This window comes from Haliaeetus albicilla, chromosome 5 (assembly GCF_947461875.1).
Source record: "Haliaeetus albicilla chromosome 5, bHalAlb1.1, whole genome shotgun sequence".
Lineage (NCBI taxonomy): Eukaryota > Metazoa > Chordata > Aves > Accipitriformes > Accipitridae > Haliaeetus > Haliaeetus albicilla.
The window spans coordinates 42580283-42602160 of NC_091487.1; the positions used below are offsets into that span (position 1 = coordinate 42580283).

The following is a 21878-nucleotide window of genomic DNA, read 5'->3' on the forward strand; positions in this document are numbered from 1 at the left end:
AAGAAATAAATAGTTTTTGTCCCTTCTCTAAGGAAATTCTTGGAGAAAAGATATTACTGTCCTGTGACCAAATCACAGTGGATGTGTTATTTCCTTCAGTCTCATTTATTTAGTAGCATACACACTTCAAAGTAACAAACACTCAACCAGTACAGTCAATGTCAAACGTGACCATGGTCAGCATTGCATTGTAGTGTTCAGAACGGATGCATGTGGATGATACAGGCCATTTGATCTCAGTACCTTAAGAATAACAAATAATAACACCACCAATTTAAAAAAAAAAAAAATAGCAAGAGCCCTCTGAGATACTTAAGGGTTTGGTCCAACTCCCATTGAAATCTTTCCCTATAACAGGAACTGGATCAGATGTTAAGTGAATTCCCCCCACTGTGTAAAATTAAGAGGGATTTGATTTTTACCACTTTGGTTAAATTTCAACCAAATTTATATTCTTGTGGGGCCCCAACACTCATCATTTTTAAATTTAGCTGATGTATCTCTTTCCTTGTGCATTTCTTTCTATATTGCACCTTCCTCCAAAGAATCTCACAGCATCTTGCAAGCAATAATGAAGGACAGCCTCACACCATTCCTGTGAGGTAAGTAGGTACTACTCCCATCTGTGAAGTGGGAAAAAAACTTGAGGCCTAGGCTAGTTGTCCAAGGCCACAAAAACCAAGTCACTGACAAAGTTGAGGGAGAGAAGTCCTACTGCTAGATTCACACAGGAATGCAGCAGCTACAACAGTAAGCATTGCTCCATCTAACTAACTAGTGAGTTTAAAGACCCTGGTGCCCAAGTCAGAGGTTAGCTGTTCAGCACCAAAGTGCCTCTGGGCCAGCATATCTTACCATGCTGTGGAAACACATGTGCTCTTGGTGTCTCCGGAGTGAGGCAGTATCTCAGCAGGGGCATTAAAGAACTACATTCTGGACTTGTATGTGAACAAGTACCTTGGTTATCATGCATCAACTCATCTATGTTACATGCCTGTGCAAAGGCATCATGTTGACTCTCTAGTAAATATAAGCTTATTCAAGGCAACTTACTCCATCATGAAAGGCAGTGATACTGCTTCCTCACACTAGCAACTGAGTATACACAGACAGGCTCTGTTGCAGTCCTACACTTGCAGGTTGCCAATGAAAAGCTGCCTCCTTTTCTCCTTCCCCAGAACAGCAGCAGCCAATTGTGGCTTCTTCCCTTCTAAGCCCTTAGCAAGCCAAAGGGCCATTTCAAAACTAACTTGCTAGAACTATTTATCATGTAGAATGAGTTTGCAGACCAAGGTCTGCTATAGCAGAGGTTTTCTTTTTTCCCTGACCTTTTCAACTACTGCAGAGGAATGGATTATTCTCTGCATTTTCCCCCCCAAGACCACATACTGCAAAACATCCAGGTGCTAGCAGCAGTTGGTTTTTTTGAAGCTACTGGTACCACATTGCTTCTAGTTCCCCTTCAGAAGTGGACAGTCATTCCAGAAGTTTGTCTCAAATTCTCACCTGACATTTGAGCATCAACTTTTACCCTCTAAATCTCCCCTCTAGAAAATAAGTGCAAAAGATTCACATATGTGGTAAAACAAGAAAGAAATTTAACTCTGAAGACTAATTAGGCAAACTACTAATGAATTCTATCACCTTAACAGTCTCATTTATAACTTTTCTAATTTTACTACAGTAGGACTGCTTGCAATTGCAGTCTCATAGAAAAGGTATTGTTATTAAAGTCCTCCCCCGTGAGACCTATTTACTTCCTATTCTCCTTAAGCACTGCTAACCAATGGCTTACCTGCTGGCTGCAGGAAAGGAGGAAGACAACTTTTTTTTTTTTTTTTTTAAATTGTATGGAATTCACCACAGATTAATTTGTCATCTCATAGCACTTCAAAAGTTAGGAGGCATCTGGAATGATAATATCTGTGCACTCTATTGAAGGCTTGCTGTCACTTAAAAAAAAGGTGCAAACTCTCTGAAACATCCAAGTGGAAAACTCATTAACATACTATCATGAAAATAAAACTGAGAGGGACTCTGTGAGGCCACAGAAGAAGTCTGAACTGCAAAAATAATTACCAGTTTCAAACAACTTCTGGCTTAGGATGAAATGTTTCCAAGTGTCATTACTTCCTACAGAATACCCACTCTATGTCATCTTTTAGGTAACAAGTAAGCTTGAATTTTTAATACTGCTGTTTTGTTTAGAGATGATGAAAAACCCATTAAATCTGACTGATCTCTTAGTACAGTAGTGTGTTATCTAAAGGAACTCCTTTTAGAAATTATTTTAGGCTCTCCAATTCTAATTACAATTGTTATAGCTAGATTTCATTCCAGATCCAGAGTCTACAGTCTTTTTTTGGCTCATGATCATGATTATTATTGAAATAGCAGTTTCCCAAAGCATAGAGTCACCTTCATATATCCTAAAGTTCTCAGAATCTCTCCTGAGCACAGGACACCAGGAAAAGACAGAAAAGATTTCTGTCTTTGTGCATTACTAGCTTTAGATGTTGAAAGGGGGATTAACAATCAAATAGTAATATAAGTCTTGTCCTCATTTTGAAAACTGCATCATCACATTATTAATGTTAAAACCTGGAATGCTAGTGAACATGTGAATACTGATAGTATTTATACTGCTAGTATTTAAAGAACTGTTCAAGTGACTAGAGGCAACCAACAGAGAAGGTATGTGAAGTTATTACAAGAAATCACATCAGTCTTTCTTGATTTTCACCAAAACACTGTGAATTTTCTGTGGCTGTGCCTGGGCCACAGCAAAAGAAAAATGAACCACAGGTGGCCCTGTGATTCCAGACGGGGACTCAGGGATGTGATATAGTGACATTCCTTCCCCCAAACTGCCCTGAGTTAACAGCTGATACCATGGAGGAAGGATGCCTGGGAATTATCTCATCATTAGTGTAGTGCTGTGAATGGAGAAACTTTACCTTCCTGATAGCTGCACCAGTCTACACACTTAAGTGGCAGCATTGTATTTGGGAACAGGAACATGGCTAAGAAGTCACATGCATTAGGAGACAGTCAAACCATGACCTTAAGAGATCACAGTGGTTGCTGGCTACTAGTGCGTGCACGTGTATAGGAGTTTTATCTTCAAAAATAAACAAACCTTGGAAAAAACCCTTAGTTCCCTGGTCCGCGTGCGAAAGAGTCATTACTGATTTTCAGAACTGCAGTTCAGCTGCAAGAGGCCAAACTTGCCAAGCTAGGCACTTTTCCAACAGCCCACCGATTCTGAAAGTCAAATGTTTTTGGAGACAATAGGCTGCTATTCTCTCCCTAGAGTATTTGTAATCTCCTGAGAGGCTACATAAAAAGCAAAGGCTGTTCTTGGACAGAAGTGAATCGAGGCTAGGGTAGGGAAGAGGAAGAATGGTCAACAGCAGTTACCACATCCAGCCACTACAAATCGCTGTCTCCCTTTGCTCCAGGTTTCTTGTGATTATCACCCATTTCCACCTTGTGCACACTGTAACACAATGCAGCAGAAGTTGTTGGTCCAACCTACGGTGTACACAGGAGCAAGGAGACTTGGAATTAGGGGAGAAAAAACCACTCTTGCTGGTTTCAAAACTATGCAGCTCCCTGAAAAATTGTTATTCCTACCCTGAATCCCCAAGCACTTGCTCTGGTTCACTAAGAGGTAATCTGGAGTCCCATCCGTTTGCCAGAAATTAAAATCATTTTGGTTTACCATGTAGACCTCTTGACTCATGCTGGTGTGATTCCTGAGTATGGAGATCTTCATTCTCTGAGGACCAGTCTGAAGTTAGGCTGGTGCAATACAGACCAATCTGGAGTTATTTAGGTTCATAGAGGGCTGATGCAAAGTCATTTTGATCACTAACTGCTGGGTTCTGGATGCAGCTCCCTCTGCACTAATGACCTCAGGAGTTTGGAGGGAGTTAAAGGTTTCTTTCTGAGTGATCCCAGTAGAGCAGAAAGTTACAGAGAAGCCCTGTAAGTTTTGTGCCAATCTCAACTCATCTTTCAGTGATGCTTTCCAAGATGCCAATCAAATTGTCCAACCCCAACAAATACCCATCCTCCCTGTTGCCTTCTTGCCAGGGGATCCTGTGATCCAGCGTCTGCCCATCAGGGAGAAGAGTGGTCTTTCCAAAATCGATCAGCCAGACATTGGCATTCCCACTGCCATCATGTACAAAAAGTAGTGAACTTCCAACAACCTGGAAGACAGATTGAGGTGATGTGGTTAAAAACACATCTTTAGCTCTCCCCATCACTTAACACTTCCCACTAAGAAGATGACTTCCTCTAATGACCTTCTCACCTGTGACCCAACAGACTTTTGGGCTGCACTTATACATTGACAATTTACATGCCCCATTTGTATAACCATATCAATCAGTAACGTATACATAGGCAAGTAGACGGGAAAATGGACCCAGTAAACAAAGGGAAGAAAAGCAGTTCTCCAGCTCACTTGGCAGCAGATCTCAATTTGAGCAATCCAGCAAAAGCCAGTGACTACTTTCAAAGAAAGACCATGACCCATGATTAACAAAAATGCTTCTAGCAACAAGAGGAATTCAACAAGGTAAAAAAAATGCCTGATCTCAAAATCTTGAGCTGTAACAAGCAGAACTTACAATGCTAGTGATGCCTTCTCCACAGCAAAGCATACAAGGAGAACATACAGAGCAGAATTATAAAGTGTTTCAATGTAAATCCAGTATAACTAATAAAACCTTCACTGTCAAACTATAACTGAATGCTACTGTACCAAATGCAAGCTTCCACTTTACCATTCCTCTGTAAAGATTCCCACTGGAACGCACCAAGATTAGAGAAACCACAAGAAACTGGTAGTAATAAACCATTCCCTGCAGTGGCCCAGAGCTGTTAAGTGCTGGGATGTTACAAAGATGGGAGGATTTATTATTCCTCAACTGGTTTAATTTTCTGTATCGTTGTGGTGGAGGGTTTGTGGTATCTGTGTTGTTAACATATATTAGTTTTCTTCTATCGCAAACTCCTTTCTACTAATACAGCAGGCTATTCCGAGGTACATCTGAATTGCCAAACAAAGCAGCAATGCACCTCCACAGCATTACACTCACTGCTCACCTCATGTCGCTTGAAGAAGTCTGAGGATTCAAGAATGATATGAATTTCCTGCAGACGCCTGAGGTATTTTTTCTGGAGGAAGAGGGAAAAAAAAAACCAACCCATAAACATTTAAGCAAAGAATGAATGAAGTTACTATGTTTACAAGAGTCAATATAATGAAGAGATTATGTTAATTTTAGGCTAGAAGTCCTTCAAACCAACAGGTTCATCACTTGAAAGTCAATCTGAAAATACACTTCAACAGGCTTTCATAGGGAATGAACAGACTGGAGTTCCTCTGCTGCCTGTGTTACACCAAGCATACTTCTCTGTCTTGCTTTGGATGCAGTGAGACTTTCTGCATCCCTTTTGCTTTGGATGCAGTGAGACTTTCTGCATCCCTTTTGCTTTGGATGCAGTGAGACTTTCTGCATCCCTCCCCCCTTCTTTTTTCTTTTTAATAAAGAGAAAAAAATTTCAAGCAATTAAAATTCTTTCAGTTCTCCACAGTGAAAAGAGAATGAAACTGTGTTAGAGAGACAAGGAGCTCCAGCCAGGGCAGGGCGGAGCAGGTGGAGAGATTTAAAAAAAATAAAAATCAAGGCCTAATGCATAAAGCTTTATTATACATTTTTAATGCTGCCCTGTGTTACCAAGCATGCTCCTCCTGGAGGGCTAATCTGCCTTCATAACAGCTTCTACACTGCAGCAAAACACTATGGCATCCCTTGAAGTTCCAAAGACAAGAGACACTTTATGCCATCTACCATATGCCTGCTGTGCTACCTGTGAAGCAGCATACAGGAATTGCTCTTTGAGGCAAGTCTCACACATCGGAGCACAGCCAGCCACTGATCTCACTTCCTGCCCCCGTGCTCTGGTTTTATCCTCCCCAGACTGAATTCCCAAATCACACATTTTCCTGCCAACACAATACTTGCTTAGACATCATCATCCCTCTGATGCATCTAACACCCATGGTCGAAGCTGATGACAAGCCATAAATTAGCCTGACTGACATTTTGCTAGCATGAGGAACTCAGGGTGAACTCATGGCAAGAGCTGACAGAACTGGTCTCAGCCAACTACATCTCACAGCCCAGCGAGTCCCCGTGTCCACTCCATCTGCTGCATGGCCCTGAAGCAAGTTCATTGGGTCAAAGATCAGTGAACCTGAAGAGTTCAGACTCACCAGAATAGTTGTGTTGCCCTCAATGAATTCCACAAAAACCTGTAGAACTTGCTCCTGTGTCTTCGTAGTTTTGAAGTTTGTGTTACATGTTCCATCTGCCTTCTGCACAAAAACACACAAAGACAGAGACCATTATATGACATACATATCATTCCCCTCATCAGTCAATCCTCTTGAGCCATCAACAGCTCAGCTCTTGCTAACCAGATGAAAGTGAGTAGTTGCACAGGAAGAGAGTAGATGAACCAAGCAAGAAGTGGAGGAGAAAAGATACAAAAGCTGATTGGATAACTTTAAATGGCACTTCCTTTCCTGTTGAGTGCAGTTAGAAAAAACACAACTCATGATATTACCAGCTTGCAGGAGGGTTTTCTCACACAGCAGCACTAGCAGTGCAAAGTTCAATGGGGCAAACCACAGTGACCTCTTTGGTTGTTCTCCCATCTAGCTTGGTGTAGTCAAACCCTGGCTAGGGGTGTAAGGGGACATTTTCAAACCCAATTTTACTAGCTCTTTTTGTTTGGTTTTTATTTGTTGTTGTTTTTCAGTGGGGAAATCAAAGAATTGTGGTTAAGACTCAGTTCCCAATATACCTTTGCACATTAATGTGACCCAGAAGTCACAGAACGGAAAGCTAGTTCCAGATAAGAACAACTCAGGATTTGCAATGCTAGCAGTGACACAAATCCTAGCACTGACAATCAGGTGTGTGAATTTTGGCAAAGGACAGTGCAGTCATGCTTGTATCCAGCTGGGTCCTGGAGAAATTCAGAGTATTTTTGTTCTAGCAGTAAGGCCTAGGACAGAAGCATCCTGCTACTGAAAAAAACTAGCCTTTTTACATGCTAATAGTGACCAGTTCGTGCTTGTGGAGCTACAAGAACAGCGCATGAATCAGAGGTATCTGTCAACATAGACTATATGAATATGCATTTCTCCAAGAACATCCCTGTTGCTTCAAGAGATACAAATACAAGCTTTCAGGACATGCATGTAAAATACAGCAATTATTGCAGTTGGTAGCCTGTATCCACTAAAAGCCTGCAGGATTATCAAACTGTATTCCTCTCCATTGTATCAGTCCAATGAAATCCCTCATTTCCATTACAAGAGTAAATCAACAGGTCATCAAAATGTGTTCCCTCCTACGTGTTAGAAGTCACTGCACCAAAACTGGGTAAATTCAGCTCCAGTCTCAGCAGGTGAAACACTATTTACTCCACAGCAGAATTCCGCTCCTAGTATATACACAAAAAAAAAATCCGATAATGCTAAATTTCCAGATTTATCATGCAAGAGAATGAACTGACTGAATGGCAAAGCCATGCAGAACAGCCTCCCACCTACCAGACTTTCTAGCAGCAGAATAAACAGAATTTTATTCCAAGGCTGTGGGCCAGATACAAGTGTGGCATGTCAGCCTGATGAGATGTGTAAGTTATGCAAGAGAAGTTCAGCAGGTAGGCAGTGAAAGTTAGGAGCCATCTGATCTGATGTGTGATAATACTCAACAGCACATAGAAATTTGGAACTTAGTCTGATGCCTCGTACCTCTTCACTGGAGTAAGGTTGTTTTAAAAATAGTTTCTCCCCATGCCCCAAATCCCAGAACAAAGTCTGGAATAGCTGCTCTCTGTACCCTTTTCATCCTTTTTTGTCTGGAAAGACCAGTTGCTTGCTTCCCTGTTGTTTACAAACACTTTTATGATTTTTTTTTTCCTTTGCAGTGGTTGGCAGGAAGCATAACTGCTGCCTGCCTTTACTTGCTGCGAACAACGTCCAGATTTTGAATGACACCATCCCTCATATTCTATCCCAGGTCCCTGCAACAACTCTGGATGTGCCTGATCCCCAGGAGGTGCTTGCCTGACTCGCTCCTTGAAGTTGTACCCTTGTCAAGGCCTCCACATACATTCCTGCACAGCAGAGCAGTCCATTGCACAGTGCAGCTAGCGGGCCACTTGCAGCATTTCTCATTAGATGTGACAGCGACACAGCTAGCAGGTTTGGCGGCTCCATAAAATAGTGCTACCTATCTTAACCTGTGTGGTCTTGCTCAGATTCCTCTAGAGACTTCCCTTAGAGGGCTCTGGGTTAAGGTTGTGACCTAAATGGATTCACAAAGATTTATGAATCAAATATGTCCTCCTGGGAAAATGGCTATCCCTGATATACAGCTAAAGGAATGGTACCAAAGGAAGAAGTAACTTCCCAAACTGCAGAGAGATTCAGTACAGAATGGGAAACCAGAACTCCTGATTCTCAGCCCCATGCATCTCTGCTTTGCAAAACTATGAGCTTAGGGTTGTAGAGACAATGTTTGTGATGCCTAGCCTTTATACAGCCCCTTCCAGAGAGGAAACCTGCATTCTGAATCTCACAGGCACAAGAGACTGAGTGTCAGGTGCCAGCTGTAAGGAATCCCAACAGTTCAAACTATTTTTGATAAAAGGAAGAGTGACAAATCCCAAAAATGAACCTGACTTGATTTCAGAGATATGGAAGCAAGGCAAGGAAAAGAGATGGATCAACCTAAAGAGAAAAGGTACCCCACTGATGAAGAAGGAGTGCATATGGCGAATCAGATCTCATTTATCGGCAGCCACTTCACAGAATGGCTTCTATGATTTCACTTTCTTTGCTTCCGCTTCTTACTCCAGCAGCCACAGGGCAGGAATATTTCTGAATGACCAAACCCAACATATCTGCTCAGCTCACTCCAGGAGTTATCAGTGCTCAGGGAGAACAACCCCCTTTTCTCATCAACCACTAGCTGGCACCACTGATCCTTACAGACTCTCCTCTCAAAAGTGGGATCTCTGCAGCATGGCTTTGCTTTTCTGCAAATACACAGAACTGGATGTACAGTTCAGCTACAGTGAAACAGTGTAGGGAGTACTGACTAGCTGTATTGCTTGAACAATACACTTTGTCACCATTTCTCCATGTAAAAAAAATAAGAGAATGACACCTACATCCCTCATAACAGCACACGGAGATAAAGGAAAAGGTAACGTACTGCAGTACTCTACAGCATTTCCTATGCTTAATCAAGGATTAAGTATTTGTGTCCCCTTTTGCACAGTTAACAGCATTATCTCAACAGAGGGAAATATCATGCAGTCTGTGTGCCATACTGCTCCTACCCACCTCTGATAACCAACCAAACCACAAAGAAAAAGCCAGGAGGTTTTACTGGAGCTCCCCTGTGCTCCCTTAGCTCAGTCACTCTCCATGACTCAACATAAATCTGTACGTCTTCTACCCTGACCAACTATCTTTCCAAGAACATATGTAAAAGGTCTCAAGATCATCTGAGTTTCTGGTTCCATTACACAGGGCATCCAAAGACTTAAGTGGTATAGGAATAAAACAGATATCTTGACAACATCATTAGATGGCTAAAGGGTAAGACAGGAAGTGTCTTGGCTGGATGGGAGCCAGATCATCTACCACCCAGACAGCTCCTGCGTGAGGATGCCTGTGTCTAACAGCCAGGAGTGGGTGGCACAGCGTACAGGGGGCCAGCGCAGCATGAGCTGGAAGCCCTAGTTCCTGTGTCACAGCAGGAGAATCTGTGAATGAGGAAGGGAGAAGACAACACAGGGAAGCAGAGAAAAAAGGGGTATTTAAAGAGCCTCTGCTTGTCAGCGTCGCCCTCTTTTACCCCTTCCTTCTTCCTATGTGCCTGGACTATGAAACGGAAGCAAAACTAATCCAGATTATAATTTACAATGTCCTAACATACCTAAATTAAACATATATGCTCTGGAAACATCCCAAAATCACACAGGGTAACCCACACTAACTTCTTCATAGCTGTCCCATCATGGGCTTCAGGTAACAAATACTCATCCAGGGTGTAGGGTGGGTTTGGGCAGCTCTCACCATGCTCCATGCTGCTACAGGTACATCACTATCTAAACCCAAGCGGACTAGTTCAAGGCTAGCTATGACAGGCCTATGCAAGCAGAAAGCACACTTCTGGATTCCCGCAAGCGTTAACATTTAAGTAACTGAGTCAGGTGGCTGATATTCTGAGAGTAGGGCGTAATGGGCTTCTGGTTAGGTATCTGACATTGCCATGGGGCACAACAAATATAAAGAATCAATGGGTATGAAAGAAAATTGCCAAGGTTCTTCTCTGGCTGTAACGTAGTATCCTAGGAATGGTATAGGGGCACAGACTTACCTATCGAGAATAGCAGATAGACTTTGTTGACAGAGAAATTTTATTTTTGGTGTTTTTTGCTTTATTCCAGCTCCATCTATACTGGATATTGTCATGTACTTAAAAGGAAAAGGGGTTTCCTCAATCCTAAGAATATCTGAGCTAATACTTTTAACATGCCTTGCAAATAAACATAACTGGAACAAAACCACTTTACTGTGATTGGAATAAATATGTATAGTTCCTGGATAAAAAAAAGTAATTGCATGGGGAGAGGCAGTTATTTCTTCAGCTCTGAATTCTTCCTTATAACAGTCTCATTTTCATTCTATCTACGCTGTGCACCTGCTTGAGTCCTTCCTGCAATGTCTCTGTGGTTGAACCAAGTATGGCTGATGTGCATTTGATGCTTAATTTCATTGACATTACTCTATTATAATTACAATGGATGCTTTAAAAACACAATACACTGAACTCTGTGGTTTCAATTAGTGCATTTTCACATAATCCTTTGGAAAACCTGGCTACTGATGTGCACTAGCCTTTTGATTAATCAACAAATCAAACAAAGCTTGGTCTCCAAGAACAGGCAGAAGTGAAACTATTACCTTAATCCCTTCAATCCTGAAGCCCAGGTTGGCACTAGAGCTGATGGTTTCCCTCCACTGCATGTATCGGGGTTTGGTGACAGCATGCTGGGCATTCTCTTCAGCTGTGGGAGCAAGAGGATCCACTTCAATCATTTTCTTGTACATGTCCTTACGCAGCTTTGGTTTCTCACGGGCCTTAGTCAACTCTTCCTCCAGGTATGTCCTGCAAAAACATCACATCCCAACAAAACTATAAGGACTCCCCAAACATTTATTTTTACAACTTATAAACTGGCCTCAAGAAATGTCAACCAGGAAAGTGAGTGTTATCATTACCCCAGTTTTGCTTATGGGGAAAATAAAGAACACAGACTAATGACTGTGCAGGCATATTTAGTGAAACAGCTGCAGGAATCGGGAATTGTGTCATTCACTTCTTGTTCTAACCATACCTTAACTTACTGTTATTGTTATGTCTTGCTTACAGAATGGGAGAAAGCTGAATTCCTACTGTGCCATGAAATAGAACTGTATTTTAAGAGAACAGTTAGGAGAGATCACTTACAATGAAATCAAAAGCAAATAGGGCTGCTGAAGTCTTACTGTCTTCTCTCTCCTCAAAAAAAACCCGTAATGTGAGCCATGTGTGATTTTTTTTTAGGCCTCAGAATGCCTAGAATTAAGGTTTTACTTAATGCATCGCAGTGAAAGACAGAATCATTCTTAATACAGTAAAAATTAAGAGTAAAGCAGATTATCTCAGCAGTTCCAAACCAGAAGAGGTTAACTAAGAACAGGAAGGTGAAGGGTGACAAACCTTCCACGTTTTGCTGTTATCACTCAACCTGTTAATCTGGTAACCATTAGAAAGACACTATGCATGTTCTCTACATTCCACTGGACTCCTAAAGCTTGCACTTTGTCAGGTGCCTGCAATGTACTTTCTTCATCACAGCGTGATAAACCAGGCTGGTGTTTAGGAGATGCTGTCACTCATTACCAGAATGTCACCTACTTTGAATAAAATATGTACTGATGCAAATCCTTCTCCTCTTTCTTCCAGGCATACCAGTGCTATACGTTTCTACTCTGATTTAGCTGACAATTCATTTAAGGTTTTGTATCTATTTGAAAAGGCATGTCTGCAGTCCTGTAAGTTGAATAACTCATTTATGACAGTAACTTCTGAGAATCTGAGCTAGCAGCCAAAAGATTACTATGACAGTTCATACCTCTCTGTACTGTTACTCCAGGCTCTCAACAGATTCCTTATCTATTTGTTATGCTTAGATAACATTTTTGAGGTTTTCCTCTTAATCACAGACAAGATAAGGAAAAGAAAGTGAGAATCTGGAGAACAAGGTGATAGCATCATGGAGATGTCAGAGTAGGGAAAAACACAGGTCAGTCCTGAGCAGATGGTCAACTCTTTTCTTTACAGAAAAGATCAATACCAGTGAAGACTCACTCAAGCGTTGGAAATGGGCTTTCACACTGCTATTCAGTCATTTGCATTTGGAGATGGGAATTTTACTCTTTGTGAGGTTTTTTTGAATCACTGCATACACAAAGATTAAATGAACTGGCAGTGAATGAATCATGTAATTTTTTTCCCACGTATTATCAGGCCACTGCAGAGAAACTTTGTCTTAAATTGCCCCTGAAAATTTCTTGATGTGGATAGTTTTTGAGGCTATAGATCAGTTAGCTTCCAGAATCCATGTACAATCAGGCTACAGTGGGACATACTCTCCTCAGGTTGTCCAAGGTGATTGCCATACCAACACCAGGTTGTCTGGAATGAATCCCAAGGCTCCAAAAACATTACCAAACTCCTCCAGACAGATCACATCCCCCCTTCTTTCAAATGCATTTGGGTTAGAAAGCACTTTCTCTTTCATGTACCCCACCTGATCCCCATCTTGCAGTCCATCACACAAGGCCCTTCAAAATCAGTAAGCAAGTCATCCAGCTGAATGTAGCTCTCGCCATCTCTCTCCACCACACCATGGAAGCAAGGGACACAGGAGCGTAGTGGGTCTTGCATCAATCGCTCAAAACACTCCTTTTCATTCTCTGAGAAGCGTTTGAGAATCTTCCCACTATCAGCTGCCTTGAAACTCCCTAAAAAAGAAAACCAAACACATGCTGACAAGACTGACCTGCAAAAAAGAAAAACACCATCCCCCACCACTCCAGCTTCATCTACCTTGGCCTCATGACACCAGTTAACGATTTCTCCTGAACAGAAAAGATAACATGCCTTTCATAAAAAATAAAATACCCAGGACAAACACAGCCGTTGGCAGTGAAAGTCCGTTTGGATACATTCCCATGTCAGAATTTACAGCTTTAAGGAGTGCAGCTGCTCCAGGCCATCTTTTTTTTTTTCCATGCTAAACTCTTTGTTATGATATTAAAACACTACTATACTTACTAAAATGCACAGGAAGAAGCCACAAGCCAGAATTCATTAATCCTCTGACAGGCTATTTTAAAGCTGCGTAACACTGCCAGTGTTGGCTTTGTCCTTAATCCTCACATAGGGTATACCTGCTGAGCGTGTACATACCGAGACAGAATGGTCAATCAGTGATCGTTAAACAGCCATGAACAGGCCAGAAGCCAAGCACTGCCCTTTCTACACACACATACACACACACGCTATGACTGCGCATGCCTGTACCTCCAGGTACTGCCTCTCCTCCGGAGCCCTGCTAATCTGCAGGTACAGCCTGTAGTGCAATTGGTTTTTTACAACCCTGTGTCTGAATAGTATCCAGTACAAATAACAGCCTGCACAGACCAAGAATGGCAGTAGTTAGACTCCAGCTGTCTAGAATCTCCTGTCCAGATGCTCTCCTGTCCTGCAACCTGCCAATAACATCTGAGGAAAGTACACCTTTCATTCAGAGGTACCCTTTAGTCTACATGACATAAAATAGGTGCCAAAGTAGGAGCCTCATTAATCCTGGGGTTAACGCTCAACTTTTACCACAGCAGAATCCTTCAGCCATTGCAAACTGGTTCTTCTCTGACAAATCCTAGAACCGGCACTGCCTCAGCACAAGGGCGAAGGTGGTGATGACTCAGGTTTTAGGTTAGAAAGAACTTGTCATATCAGAGAACAGCAGCTGCAAAAAGGATGGACTAAATGCAACCACAGAAAACTATCTAAAGCAAACTGGAGCAATATCTCTCCTAATCAACTTCTAGTAACCTCTTAATCCTCCTCTTCCACCCTAGTACACAAGCCTCCAGAAGGGTTATGATTACATGACTAGTGCATCACTCCACACAGATCAAGCCAACCCCATACACACTGTGATAAAAACTGCAATAAGACTGGGTCATCTTGGCACTCTGCGTGATACAAGTCAGCCCCACCAATACCACTGTGCAAAACGCAGCTACTCCATTTCTAGGACTAAATACGTTTCTCTGCACAGCTTTGAAGTGCACCATATTAGTGCATTAGCATATAAAGAGGTGGTTCAGGTACTGCATTAAAGCACGATGCAGCGTAGGTGCCTGCCCACATGTGTACTAATAAACCCCACACTAGCACTTTAGGAACAAGGACTGCACAGGAATTAAATGAAGCATGAGAGAAGCAAACCTGATGACTTCTCTTTGTTGTTTTTTTGCCTTACCAATGAAACAAAGCCTACATCGGGAGCACGCTTACCAACTTCTACAGACACAAAACTAGAACTAGCTGACTGAGCTGTTCCTTGCACTCATACAGTGAACAATGACAGACTTGCAACGCAAACACCTGGTCAGCAAGTCAATTTTCATCAGATTTGTTTTCCACCCAAGCGTTTACATTCAGATGAGGGGTTTGGGGCTGGTATTTGAAACACTGTCCTTGCCAGGGCTGAGGCACATACAGGTACAGGCAGTAACCCTTCTCTCTAGGGAACTAACACACGTTGGCTACTCAGTCAAGAAAGATGATCCCATACCACAACCAACAGCAACAGATGGACTGGGGCTTCAACTCCTCAGACCCTCTTCTTTCCCTCTAACACATATTTTACATATATCACCTTACAAGGATGCATCAGGAGCCTGGCCCTTCCCCACAGTCTGAGCATTGCTTCTTTGCTCACCTCATTATTCAGGTATATCGCTTCCCCTTCCCTATCCCCACCACAACAGAAAGAAAGATGTTCTAGTTCACAGATTTATGTGATACTGCCTGCTTCCTTTTTATGTGAAAGAAGGAAACAGAGAAACAATGAAACACTGCCTCCCTTGCTGCTGCCATCCTGACTCAAGAGACAAACACATTGAAGATATCCATCTCACCTGTATGCCCAGCCAGCTGCACCCATGAGTAGCGTTTCTTGAAGGGGCTGATGACTGGCAAGTTAACCATGGTTTTAATTGTATGCCACGCCTTTTTCTGGAACACAAAGAAAAGAAATATTAAGTTGGGCAAAAGCTGAAATCCTGACATGCCACAAACATACCACATAGCTTCATACACATTGAATTGTTCCTCACTAATTTGTAAGCGCTCAAAGGTGGAACCACAAAACAGATGCTGTGATCATCGTTGGAAAAATATGCACATAAAACCAAGAACAAATACTTAAATATAATGCCCTACCATCCACAAGATAGCTGCCTGCAAGAAATTTAAAAAAAATTTAAAAAAAATCATACTGCACATCACAGGCCTGTTCTTAGCCACACCTGACCCTCTCTGTGTCTGAGTCATGCAGTATGCGGACAGCGGATGCCGAACACACACTTATGCACATTTAAGTTTCCATGAGACATGAACATGAGCTGTTTGCCACTGTCATCAATACTTCCTTCATCATCACCTCATGATTAACTGCTTTCTCCGAGTCAACAGGTGAGTCTTACTGTGACAGATGCATAGAAAATAGATCTCTAGTTAGACACGGAGGTCACTCAGGTCCCTCAGCACCCATTGACAGTGTGCTGTAGAGTCTACTCCAGGTCACAGATTTTCCTGCTCCCTCCCCTCTTTCCCAATCTTGTTACTTTTTAACAAAGCTGGGCATTGCTCTGGCCACCTTTGGCTGCCCCACAGTGCAGCTGTCTGGGTACCCCTGCAGGCAGATAGGGAAACAGAACAGCTGCTCACAAACAGCAGCTGAGTGCTCTGTCGAAAAGGCAGAAAGGAAAAAAAAAAAAAAAAAAAAAAGTAGAAAGTGAAAAAAAGTCTTGTGCTCTGGAACTGAAACCCAGGTGGGACAGAACCACAGCCCACTGGCATTCATGTTACACTCTGAGGGATCCCAAAGTGCTTTACAAACAAGGACAGCAGGCCCATCTCTTCTGTCACTAGAACATGATACCCTGCTGGAGAAAAAAAAAATGGAGTTGCATAATATTCGTGCACAACATAGTACTGAGGCTTTTTTGCTGAGATCAAGTATAGTTGGGGATTAGGCTGCCTTTACAGAAGTGCTTATCAATGGCCTAACTGGGATTCATCAAAATCAATGGGAGGCATTGATTTCACTGAAAATGAATTTAGCTCATGCTCAACACCTGAAAAACCCACCTTCAAAACAACCACATCTTCTCTAGCAGAAATACTGATCTGACGATTTAGGTGCTTAGGATACCCAATTTTTATTGTCTTCTACACTATACTGCTACAGAAGTGAAAAATACAAAAAGTGAAATTGCAGGCAATGATACACAGGCAAAACATAGCTCTCCAGATCACACTCTGACCTGGCCACGCTTCCCCAAACTTGTTCACTTATATCACATTTTTTACAAGGTATCCTCTAGCAAGGTTGGTCACTGTGTGAGGGCAAAACCCTGCGGCTATCTTAGAATGTATCAAGAGGATATGTGAACTCACAGATGCAAGCGATCTTTCTTTTAAGGATTTGTCTTCACAAGAAAGTTTTAAGTTATGCTGCTATCATAACAATATAATCACCATATGAGCATACTTACTCTGAAATAAGGTTGCTGCTTCCTACTTAACTAACTTTGGTTTTGAACGCAGTTCAAACCGAAATGAAGTCACTCTTAGTCTGATAGAAGTGCACCCATGCAGCAGTAACACTTTTGAAAACATACTGTGACAGTGAGAGAAAGCATCCAAAGAAAATCCTGGATGTTTGAGACTCATGAAGATTCAGTTGTACTTACTGCAACTCCACAGATGTTACTAACTCTAGCTAAACTCCAGTTTCATAAATACTTTCTACAGGTTTAAATGACCCTTTCATATTCTATATTATTTGCCTTAAGTTGTTCCAAACTGCTACCCTGCAGTGCTAAACAGTGACTTGGCTCTACCACAGAGCTGGCTGCTGTTTAGTGAGGATGAGAAACTCTTGTACACCACTTATAAATGTCCATAGCCTCCTTCTGCAGGAAAGTGCAATGTAAATATTCTTATTCAAGTAGCAAAGATAAATTACATTTGTATAGTATAGTCTATTTGCCAGATTTAACTGATAGCAGAAGCCCTTTAGTCTACTCTGCTGCTTCTACTCCAGAGGGACACAGCTCTAAATTATTTAAAGAACAGTTAAAAGTAAACACCATTCTAAATTAAAATGATCCCTTTGAATGTTAACTCCTGCCAAAGATTTAGTTTTTGAAGATTCCAGCCCAATTTTCAGGGTAACACTGCTTTTTCCCCATCCCTTAATCAGAAGTCAGCATTGCTCCATAACTCTCTCCTAAAGATCCTATACTCTCATTATGTCCCACTCCTAACAAACTGCATCCTGTCTCCCAACAACTAGTCATACTGCTATATCCAGAAGTGATAAGAAGCACAGGTTTTCAAGGAATGCACATCAACTGTCAATGCAACACCACACTCCAGTGGTTTTCCTGCCTCCTGCCTCCCAGCTAGCCCTAAGAAGCTGCAGGTTTTATTTGTATTGTGGGTGTGAAGGAGAGACAATGGGCCAAATTCAGCCCCAGCTCAAGTGGACTTTGGCTGCTTAGGTTACAGCTCTACAGCTCCCTTGAATGAATATGTTTAAACTACTCATCCAACAAGCAGACGCAGACTTTTTTTTTTTTTAATTTTAAATAATCTCTTCTCAAATCTCCCCCCCCCCCCCCCCCCAAGACAGGGCAAGCATGAGGCTCAAGCTAGGAGGGAAAGAATTGCTTCCAGACCCGTCCCATGGGGTGTGCTGCCACCAGCAGGGGTTCAGCAGTTGCATCTTCCTCAGTCTCCCAGCTCACTCAACCCCGGATGCAAATTGCCAGGAGGCAAACAGGGCTGCATGCTGTTGGAGCAGTGGTGTGAGTGGGATGATGAAAACTTTGTGTGCCTGCTGTAGGAGGAATCTTTCTCACTTCTATTTCTAAAGCAAGATCTCTTCCCCTTTGTTAGCAATGGTATTATGTGCTTTTCAAATCACTGCTTTATGCTGCAATGGCAAAGAGGACTGCTACCACTGCCCATCTGTATTTGCAGTCCATATCTCCCTCAGTCCCCATTTGTTCTAGATTGCTGCTCAGTCTTCCTTGATCTTTTGCTCTGCCTGGGTTTCTCCAAGCCCTCATTTCTTCTAGATTCCCAGCCAGTGTATGCTATTCACATATATGCAGGGAAAACTCAAGATCTCTCTGCATCAGGATTGCCTGAAACAGATGCCCTTGACATCACCAGTGTTGGTTTATATGCTTCTTGAGATCAATATACTCAAGAGTTTTCCAATAGGAAAAAGGAAACCATTCCAAAAGGGCCAAGAGGCAAACATGAGAAATATTAACATTCTTAGATCCAGCATGTAAGTTACTCAGTGTGAACTGTAACTGACACACTATATATATATATCTTCCTAAGAGATAAAAGGTGTGAGATGCTAAAGAGGGGAAAAGCTAGTTCCCTGCCAATAGGTCAGCCTGTGTGATGGGCTGTGCCACCGGAATTGTGTCCCTGGTAGCAAACAAACAAAAATTCAGGGGAAGAGAATGGGAGAACTGATGCCTGCAATACAGCCACAACGCATACAAAGGATTATGGCTTGGTATCTGACATTGATTTGTGTTATCTGGATTACTCTTTTGAATCACTCTTCTGAATTTGAAGCACAGCACTGAAGAGCAGCACATATCCATGCAGCAGATGTGGCAGACTTGCTTTGTGTTAGCACTGGCATATGCAGACAAGATGCTGGCCAGATGATGTATTCCCAGCCTACTCAACCCTGGATAAAGGTAGCTGTTGCCATCATATCTATCCATTAAGAAACAGCAAAGACAAGCAGCAACTGAGAGCCACTGGTTCATGCAAGCACAGCTTTCTCCAGGCCTTTTCTTATGATGAGAGCACAACTTCATACTTTACTAGCATGCAGAAGCACAGCCACGATGATCCCTCAAATACACCAGTAGGACTTGGCTGAGGAAAACCCACTAAACCCACTGGGAGGCATTTCATCCATTTTAAGGGGTTTTAGCTCAGGTCTCACTGTCCCCAAGAATTAATCCCCAGGAACTACCAGGTTTTCCTGAAAGCCTTCCACCATTTCAGGCCAAGGGCTGTAACATGCTAATAGCCAAGCTCACTGAACAGATTAGTGCAGACTCCTCAAATGGGGTGGGGTTTTTTTGGTTGCTGTTGTTGTTTTACAGGCAGTATAGAACAACTGAAATATCTCTCTGAGCATATGCTGAATCTCTCAGGGACAGGAAAGCCACTCTGACTGCTGAGGTAAACGGGGGATAGGGACCTGAACCTTCCTCTGCTGTTCTGTAGAAAAATAAGTATAATATCTCCCTTATTTAAGGGTAAAATGAAAACAAAGATTCGGTTTGGTGAACACCTTAAAGACGTGTAACTACCCTCAGGCAAGCACTGACAAACAGGTGACATACACAGGAATTTGCAGAATTGAGTCTGAAGTGAAGCAATTACAATAATTAAAAACACCAATCACATCTAAACTAGTAAGTATTGAGGGACAGGTGAAATAAGAAAAACCTTTTCTTCAGAAAAAAAAAACATCAGTTTTAATAATCCTAGCATGTTACTTGAAACTATAGTGAGTTAAAGAACAAAAGCCCACTGAAGTGTAACATAAATCAACTAGGTCCCTGAAAAACTGTTCATTCTTCCATCAGCAGCAGAGTGGAGGAGTAGTTTCTTGCCTGACCTGGTAAATTTTCATGGAAATTCTGCTAGACTATAGTAAAATGATGACCCTTGAATCCTTTTTCCAGGAAAATTTCAGCAGCTGCTTTATCCAAGATCCTGTTGTCTTTTTTTTGTGCACTAGTACAAAGCCTACGCAAGCCTACAGAGAGCTATTATGACAGCAAGAAACAAAAGGATAGTGAGAAATTTCTTTGTAATTTTTTTTTTCCTAAAAGGCTTTAAGAAAGACTACTTAATTGTCAGTCATCATAATCTACTGTTCTCTTAAAGTCTTTACATCATTTAGGCTAAATTCTGCCACTCTGGGACATGGGGGCTGAAATCTGATCTGTATTGCTGGTTGCCACTGCCCGCTCAGTGTCTCACTAACTCCTAGAAGGAACAAGGTTCCTCCACAAGGACTCGCAAGGAGTACAGAAAACTATAATTATCAAAAAGTTACTACATGTGTTTCAAAATAACTCTGTAAGAGCCATGTGCCCAAAACACAAAAGCCCTGAGCAATACCTTGCCTGGCCATCTCAACCAACACAGTGCAAATGAGCAAGTGTGTGAGAAGGTGTTGGGTGTTGGCCTCTGTCAGGACACAGTAACCAAACAATAGTGACTGAAAAAGTAACACCTGGGAACCCATCAGACCATTAGCTGGAACTGCCTTCTGCAAGCAGGCCCTAAGCAAACACTAAGCATTACTAAGCTGGGTATCAGCTATGACTTATCCATGCACAGTATTAGTCATTCTCCAGTAGCTCACCTTTCAGCTCTGATTTCTCCCCCCCCCTTCTCTTCCACCTTCCTTTCTGGGTCATGCACTAGCACCTGTATTACTCTTTGAATGATACAACAAATCCTCGTGAGGTCTGTAAGATTATTCACAGAGCTGTCGTAAGTATCAGTGTGAGCAGGTGGTAGGGTCTAGTCCTGCAAATAGCTCTCTGTCAATATTTGTTCCTTCTAAACTCTGGGTATGTTTTACAGTTTTATTATTGTTTCAGTTTTACTTTTTATAGGATATATATTTACTTAACTCAATAAAATGTTTTTAAAACCCTAGGAGTTAATTTTATCTACAAAATCTTTGACTGTTTTATTTACCTTAGTTTTTTAAAACGGAAATAAATTAGCTTGAAAGCTAGTTTGTTTTCTTAACTCTTTATGCCACTTAATTATTTAATTCAATTTGGAAAATGAAATTAACATTCAGATTTGTTCTCCATTTTCAGTATTGCTTGTCACTTCATTTGAATTGGCTTTGACCTGACATATTGGAACTGCACAAAGAATTTAAATGTAGGTCCAAAGCTACTAACCATATTATTTTAATGAACTAAGCCTAGCCTGAACAAAACTTTGCTTTCATCTGTCTCAATGCAGCCACTACCTGCCACTACCACAAAAAACTTCCATAAGAAATCATTCTGAGTGGACCACAACCAAGACAATTACTAGCCTAATTTAATTACCTTGTAATTAGATATGCTTCTCTTTCTGTGTGAATGTAATCAATAACTAAAATAGTATAATTACAACCTATTAAAAAAAATAAATCACAAACACGTTAACAAAGAATCTACAGCTCTGTCAGAATCGCAGTATTCTACCAAGACAGATTGTTATCAGCGTTATTTCCCCCAAATCAATAAGTTTTGCATAGGTGCAGCTTCACAGCAGCCAGCTTCAATGGTTACTAGG

At 41.7% G+C, this 21878-nt stretch overlaps 1 protein-coding gene across 1 annotated transcript in view; it reads right to left on the minus strand.

Moving 5' to 3' along the window:
• Positions 1-82: 82 nt before the first annotated feature.
• ITPKA (inositol-trisphosphate 3-kinase A) overlaps positions 83-21878 on the minus strand; it is a 40586-nt gene continuing 18790 nt past the window's right edge. Inside the window, exons 2-7 of the mRNA XM_069784433.1 lie at positions 15368-15464; positions 12964-13177; positions 11072-11276; positions 6293-6394; positions 5119-5190; positions 83-4217 (exon numbers count right to left, since the gene is read on the minus strand). Of these exons, the coding sequence (XP_069640534.1) occupies positions 4014-4217; positions 5119-5190; positions 6293-6394; positions 11072-11276; positions 12964-13177; positions 15368-15464 (894 nt within the window). The 3' untranslated portion in view covers positions 83-4013. The remainder of the gene's footprint in view (positions 4218-5118; positions 5191-6292; positions 6395-11071; positions 11277-12963; positions 13178-15367; positions 15465-21878) is intronic.